At 52.2% G+C, this 7,152-nt stretch overlaps 1 protein-coding gene across 3 annotated transcripts; it reads right to left on the bottom strand.

Moving 5' to 3' along the window:
* Positions 1–1,084: 1,084 nt before the first annotated feature.
* On the bottom strand, positions 1,085–6,951 carry KLK2 (kallikrein related peptidase 2). Of its 3 annotated transcripts, none has more exons than XM_057300580.2 (4): positions 6,792–6,951; positions 4,895–5,181; positions 4,608–4,781; positions 1,085–3,247 (listed from the first exon to the last, which is right to left on the bottom strand). In XM_057300580.2, the coding sequence occupies exons 2-4, from the start codon at positions 5,079–5,081 to the stop codon at positions 3,243–3,245; spliced, it is 366 nt and encodes a 121-aa protein (XP_057156563.1). In that variant the 5' UTR covers positions 5,082–5,181; positions 6,792–6,951; the 3' UTR covers positions 1,085–3,242. The 3 variants fall into 3 exon arrangements, with proteins under 3 accessions (XP_057156563.1, XP_057156562.1, XP_003813691.3); XM_057300579.2 differs by having other exon boundaries at positions 4,645–4,781; XM_003813643.7 differs by having other exon boundaries at positions 4,645–4,781; positions 6,706–6,860.
* Between the last annotated feature and the right edge of the window lie 201 nt (positions 6,952–7,152).

The following is a 7,152-nucleotide window of genomic DNA, read 5'->3' as shown; positions in this document are numbered from 1 at the left end:
TTATACTCCCTTAAGCAATGTATGAGAATGTTGCATTATCTAAAAAAGGCTATTGATACACACTGCCAAACTGTTGGAATGAATTTATATTCTAGTTCTACATTCTTTTCCTTCAATATTTCCGCCATCCTTTCTCTCCAGGGCTTTGTCAATGACATTTTTTGTCAATGACAATACTAGTTTTCTTTTTTGTTTCATAGCCTTTCCTTCTTTCTACTCAATCACACTCTGTGGATTCTATTGATCTGAGGTCGTTCAGATATTTTAAATTCTATAAAACTTACCTTCAGGCTGGGTGCGGTGGCTCACGCCTGTAATCAATCCCAGCACTTTGGGAGGCCAAGGCAGGCGGATCACCTGAGGTCAGGAGCTCGTGACCAGCCTGACCAACATGGAGAAGCCCCGTCTCTATTAAAAATGCAAAATTAGCCAGGTGTGGTGGTACGCACCTGTAATCCCAGCTACTGGGGAGGCTGAAGCAGGAGAATCACTTGAACTGGGAGGCAGGGGTTGCAGTGAGCCGAGACTGAGCCATTGCACTCCAGCCTGGGCGATAAGAGTGAAACTCTGCGGAAAAAAAAAAAAAAAAAACCTGCCTTCAGTGTTTAGTCATGTGTTTCCTCCTTTCCTATTTTTCTCTCTTCCTGAGTCTTTAGTGTTCAGTATCTGCACTGCCAGCACTCACATCATTCAGTATTTCTTTGACATTTTTCTTCAATCTGGTCTAAAATGTCACTATTGCGTTCTTCACCTCTACTCAATTCTATTAATCCATTTTTTTTTTACTTTTTCCAATTATCATATTTTTCCCACCTAATATTTCCTACCTACTTTTTCTCATATTTTATGTATGTTAGTCTTGCTCAATATTCCTAATATGTTCTCTTATTTTTCAGCATGCTTATTAACTTCTAATTCAATATAAAATCAATCAGGTTTCTTTCAAACAATTCATCATTGCAGAGATAACTCCATGGGTTACTCAATCACAGAAACCAAACCAGTCCCACAGGTGCATTCACTATCCCCCGTCTTTCCCTGACCCCCTGTACATTACTAAATGTCCACTTACAATTACACAGTATAAGGTCTGAAAACAAGATTCAGTTTTATTTGCTGCCCCAGTATCTGTAACCAGGAGTGCCACAAAATCTTGCCAGATATGTCCCACACCCACGGGGAAAGGCTCCCACCTGGCTACTTCCTCTATCAGCTGGGTCAGCTGCATTCCACAAGGTTCTCAGCCTAATGAGTTTCACTACCTGCCAGTCTCAAAACTTAGTAAAGCAAGACCATGACATTCCCCCATGGAAATCAGAGTTTGCCCCACCGTCTTGTTACTATAAAGCCTGCCTCTAACAGTCCTTGCTTCTTCACACCAATCCCGAGCGCATCCCCCATGTCATCCTGCATGGTGTGCAGCGTCCTCCTGCTCTGGGCTGTGAATCTCTATGGCTAAGAAACTGTTGATCTCACATCTCCAGTGCTATGTGTGGGGTGTTCAACCATCTTCATAACCCCAGGGTGGTAATCCCTCCCTCACCAATGGTGTGAAAAGAAGGCAAATAAAACAATGATTGAATGCTCTTTGGGCTCAGTATCATTCCTCAATGTGCCCCTATTTCTGGATTCTTCTTTGTAGGGATAGCTCCATAGACCACCTGATCACAAGACAAACCAAATCCCCAGGGGGGTTTCCTCATCCTCTCCCTTTCCCTCACCCCCTGTACAATAAAAGGTTGACTCAGCAGCCCTGCACTGCTCAAAGCCTGTACATCCCAAGTAAAGGGCTCACCCTTGAATAACTCCTGGGAGATGACATTTGATTCCTTGGAATGTTCTGCCCAAGTGCCTTGATATACTTGGGGCCTTGAGCCATGCCAGACCCTTCATGCTAAAGATGGGATTTGTGATGAATCCCTGTTTTTGTACATCTGGGACTCTGGACCCTGCTGTATCTGTTTGAACTCTAGGGAACCTCAGGTCTGAGGACTTCAGGTCAATTATTCAAGTACTCCATACTCGTCCTACAGACCCCCACTAAAAACCCTGGACACAAAGGATCAGGTGAGCTTCCTCAGTTGGAATTACTTTGTACATATTATCATACATCCTTCCAGGGAGAATTATGTGCTGTCCGTAAGTCTCCACTTGGAGAGAATAACTGTCAGATATGCCCCCCATCCAAAGGGAAAGGCCCCCACCTGGCTAGTTCCTCTATCAGCTGGATCAGCTACACTCCACAAGGTCCTCAGCCTAATAGGTTTGACTTCCTGCCAGTCTGAAAACTTAGTAAAGCCAAGTTGCTAGTCTTCGTAACTGCAAGTTTTCCTCTGTTTTCTCCACACTCTAATCTGTACGTCTGTTTTGTTTGCTGATTTCAGTATGTATCCTATCAATGTAACAAACCATAATAAACCACAGCATGATAGCTCTTTACTTCTGTAAGTCCTGCTAGGAAATCATCAAATCTGACAGTGGTTTGGGGGACCTGAACACACCTCCTGTGATTAATCAGCTTTCAGTTTCTCCCCCTAGTCCCTCCTTCAACCACATAGGAGGACCCTCTCCTTCTTTCTGCTCACGGCCTTATCTAGGCTTCCCAGTGCCCCCAGGACAGCGTGGGCTATGTTTACAGCGTCATCCTTGCTGTGTGTGTGCCTCATGCATTGTGGCTCCAGCTTATCCTCAGTGATCTGTAGAGAGTGTCCACCTTGTGTCACTGTCCACTCTTCCAGGGTGGGCCCCACCCCTCCCATCTCTGCACCCCACAAACAACATGGTCACCCACGTCTTTGTGTGTGTCCTCACTGAAACTGAGTGAGAAGTCTCCAGAGACAGCCAGTGTTCCGAAGGAGAGGACGAAATTATACCCATTTCAGAAACACTGGCATACACCTGTGTCTGCCCATTCCTTTTCCTAGCAGCCCTGGACTCCACACCAGAAAGCACAGGTCAGTAGGACTCAGGAGGCTCGAGCTTCGGCCAGGTGAGTTCCAAGCTTCAGGTGTCCAGCATCCAGAAAGGCCAAGTGATGCCAGAACGTGAGGTGGACTTAAATTTACTAGAGGTAGGGGTGGGACAGGGGCACTCAGGGGTTGGCTGCGATGGTGTCCTTGATCCACTTCCGGTAATGCACCACCTTGGTGTACACAGCAGGCTTTTCAGGTAGGGCACATGGCTCAGGGCCCCATGATGTGATACCTTGAAGCACACCATTACAGACAAGTGGACCCCCAGAATCACCCTAAGGGTAAAGGAGGAGAGACACAGTGAGAAAGATTGGCCCCAATAACTGCCTAGGCAACTCCATCTCTCAGAACCGCGCAGGCAGATGACTGAGAGCAATTCCCAGCTCTCAGGAACAGACAGAAATGTCTCCAGAACCCACTCCCACAAGAATATGGGCAGGGAGTCCAACAGAGGGAACAAGGCTCCAGTCTTGGCCTATGGGGAGGGGACTTCAGGGTCCAGCTCCTGCACAAGGGGCAAGGTCCAGTAGGACAGTCCCTGCAGACAGGTCAGCAGGATGAGGGCCAGGACCATCTGCAGGATGCTGCCCCCACAGGCACATCGCAGAGGCCACCTCTTCAGGACTACTCTCTGACTAGATGTCCCCTTTCCAGGGCATTGGGGAGCCATGGAGGGCCATGGGCAGGGCTGGGTACAGTCAGTTCAGTGATCAGAATGACCCACTGAGGCCAGATGGAGGATGGAGTGGAGGGGAGAGACTGAGGGCCAGGAGACTGTGAGGGAGGCTGGGTGAGGGCCCAGGCGGGGACAAGGCCTGGAGCCACCCCCAGGTCATCCTCATCGTCACTCCCCCAACACCCCTGCCGCCCTCCCTCCCTGCAGTCTGATCCCAAAGAGAAGCCAGCGGCAGCCTCTGGGCACCTGAGCCAGGCCCTGTCCTGCTTCTGTCCAGCACCATCCACAGCTCCTGACTCCTCAGAGGAAAAGCAGTGTCCTCCTGTGGCCCAGGTGAGGTCCTGCAGGAGGGGCCCTCTCTTCCCCATGTGAGGCCATCTCATGCCCTGCCCCCGATCCCTCACTCCAGCCATGCAGCCCCCTCGCTCCTCCTCACACCCTCCAGGCCCCTCCTCCCAGGCCTGGGCAGGTGCTGCTCCCTCTGCTCCCCCAGGTGCCGCAGGGCTCTCCCCTCCCCTGCAGCAGGTGTTTGCTCACTCCTACCTTCTGCAGGATGTCCCCTCCCAGTGACACTCCCCACCCCTCCTCCCTGCCCCAGAGCCCGATCACTTCCTGACACCCTCCAGCATTTCCATGTTGGGTCCACTGTTCCTGCCCGTGCCCCTCACCAGCGTGGGGGCTGCAGGAGGGAGAGGCTGCTCTCTCTATCTGTTCACTGCTGCTTCCCAGGGTCTACGGCAATGCTGGTCACGTAGCAGGTGCCCAGTAAGCATGTGCTCAACACAGGAATGGGTGAATTATGCTGTGAGAATCACCTCTTGTGTTGAGGGAGTCAGGGAAGGGGGAAGGAGGGTGGCAGATGAGGCATGGGGAGGGGGCGTGGCTATAGCTGGGGAGCAGGGGAGGCAGATGTCTGGTTAGCTTTCAGATTGCAGCCCAGAATTAGGGTCTTCACTCACCTTTCCCCTCCAGATGTTGGGAGTAGGGATGACTCACCCCACAAGTGTCTTTACCACCTGTCCAGAGCCCAGCACACAACATGAACTCTGTCACCTTCTCAGAGTAAGCTCTAGCACACATGTCATTGGACAGGAGATGGAGGCTCACACACTGAAGACTCTTGGGGCGCAAGACTATGGGTCAGAGAAAAACTGGGCTGTGGCCGGACCCCACCTGGTTCTTTGGCCCCACTTCCCTCAGACCCAGGCATCTGGGCTCCCAGCTACACCATCTGGCCCAGGCGTACACTCCTCTGGTTCGATGCTGCCCCAGCCTGAGGCGTAGCAGGTGGTCCCCAGTGCTGGCTCCTGGGTGGGCAGGCCCAGGACCTTCACAGCATCTGTGATCTTGGCAGGCTCTGACAGGTGGAGCAGCATGAGGTCATGGCTGGAGTCTTCATCTGGTCTAAGGCTTCGATGCTTCAGAAGGCTCATATTGTAGAGCGGGTGTGGGAAGCTGTGGCTGACAGGGACCCTCTGGCCTGTGTCTTCAGGCTCAAACAGGTTGTGCCGACCCAGCCAGACCTGGCTATTCCTGGGGAGGAAGGGGGTGGATGCATGAGGAGAGAGAAAATGGGGAAAGGTAGATGGGGCAGGGGAGGATAAGGGAGACTCCAAACGGAAGAAAAAGAAACAGTGAGAAAAGCACAGGGGTCGGGGAGATATAGTCGTGGTGAAATACAGACAGTGAGTTAGAAAACAGGAGTGTGATCATGTGAGAGGCAGAGACAGAAACTGAAAGAAACGAAGTGGAAAAGAGAGAGCATAAAATGGCAGAGGAATGACAAAAACAGAAGGGAGAACAGTGAGAATTAGGATGAGCAAACAAGAGACAGAGACAGCAAGAAATAGACATGGGGAAGAGGAAGGGAGAAAGAACAGAACCAGGAAGGGAGTGAGAAATAGACAAATGAGAAAAGGATGCAGGAAGTCAGAGAGAGAAAGAGAAACAGCAGAGAGGAAGCCAGGGGTGATACAGTGTGGGAGAAAAAAAGGAGGGAGGCCACGGGGGCATCTGAGGAGTGTGGAGTAGCAGGGGGAGGAGGAGAGGCATGAGGGTGGCTCACCTGCAGCTGGGGCTGGAGCGAGGGCTCTGTAGGGGCGGGTGGCCTGGCCCACAGCTCAGGGCCACGTCCCCCTTTCTCTCTCCAGCTCCCTTCCCCTCCTTTCGTTTTTTTTTTTGTTGTTTGTTTGTTTGTTTGTTTGTTTGTTTTTTCTGAGATGGAGTCTTGCTCTGTCACCCAGGCTGGAGTGCAGTGGCACGATCTCGGCTCACTGCAACCTCTGCCTCCCGGGTTCAAGCGATTCTCCTGCCTCAGCCTCCCTAGTAATTGGGATTACAGGCGCGCAGCACCACGCCTGGCTACTTTTTGTATTTTTAGTAGAGACGGGGTTTTGCCATGTTGGCCAGGCTGGTTTCAAACTCCTGACCTCAGATGATCCACCCACCTCGGCCTACCAAAGTGCTGGGATTACAGGCGTGGGCCACCGTGCCCCGCCACCTTCCCCTCCTTTCTTGTTTCCCCTTCTCCTTCCTCCCTCCTCAATTGTGCACCCAGCTACAGCTGAAACCAGCCCTCCCTGTGTCTCCCCAGGGTGGAGGGATGTCCTGCAGAGAGTGCTGTGCAATGACAGGCACCCCCTCACATGCATACACATTGAGCTTAAAGTCCTTCCTTTTTCTGGGTGCTCCCCACCTACCCTCACGGGCCCATCTGGGTGTGTTCAGTAGTGATGAGGAAGGGCTGAGGCAGAGACCCAGAGAGAAAGACAGGCAAAGAGATGCAGGGTGAGACACACGGTGACAGAGATGGCCGCAAAGAGACCCAGAGACAGAGACGGGAGAGACACAGAGACAGGGAGACAGAAAAGAGAGAGGGACATAGAGACCAAAACACAGTCATACAGACACAACCAGAGCCAGATACCAAGAGACACAGCGAGATCAGACACAGAGAGAAACCCAGGCAGCCATGGGGAGAGTGGTCCAGACCCAGCTCTGCCTCCGGGTGCGACCTGGGCCAGGACCTTCCCTCTCTCCTTTAGTCTGAAGCCTCACCTGAGAAGTGACCCTGGGGGAAGTATCCCGCTGTTATTCCTGTGGGACACAGCCATTCCCTCCCCAGATCCCAGGGTCCTACTTACTTCTTTAGGCAATGGGCAGCTGTGAGCACCCACTGGGGGTGCACCAGGACACCCCCACAGTATGCCCATCCATGACTGTACACAGCCACCTGCCAGGGTTGGGAATGCTTCTCACACTCCCAGCCTCCCACAATCCGAGACTGGATGAGGGGCACGGCACCTGCAGAGGGGGTGCTGGGTCAGGGGGATCAGACCCAAAAGAATTGGATAGGGGAGGGAGCTGAGCTGTGGGTTTGAAGAGACATGGGGGCAGAGGACCAGGACTGGGAGTCCAGGACACAAGCAAGGGGTCCTGGGAGGGCTGGGAATTCTGTAGCTATTCCCTGCGTTAGTGGGTTGGTGGCTGGACCAGGTGGGGAGA

Source organism: Pan paniscus, chromosome 20 (assembly GCF_029289425.2).
Source record: "Pan paniscus chromosome 20, NHGRI_mPanPan1-v2.0_pri, whole genome shotgun sequence".
NCBI lineage: Eukaryota > Metazoa > Chordata > Mammalia > Primates > Hominidae > Pan > Pan paniscus.
This window is presented reverse-complemented; position numbering and strand designations above follow the sequence as displayed.

Bases quoted from the DNA above. Each gene is read 5' to 3' on its own strand.
- KLK2 (XM_003813643.7), bottom strand. From the start codon at position 6,860: ATGGGCATACTGTGGGGGTGTCCTGGTGCACCCCCAGTGGGTGCTCAC. The intron at 5,182-6,705 runs GTGAGGCTTCAG...CTTCCTCCCCAG, and splicing joins CCCCCAGGGTCACTTCTCAG to GAATAGCCAGGTCTGGCTGG. The intron at 3,248-4,644 runs GTGAGTCATCCC...CTTTACCCTTAG, and splicing joins GTGGTAAAGACACTTGTGGG to GGTGATTCTGGGGGTCCACT.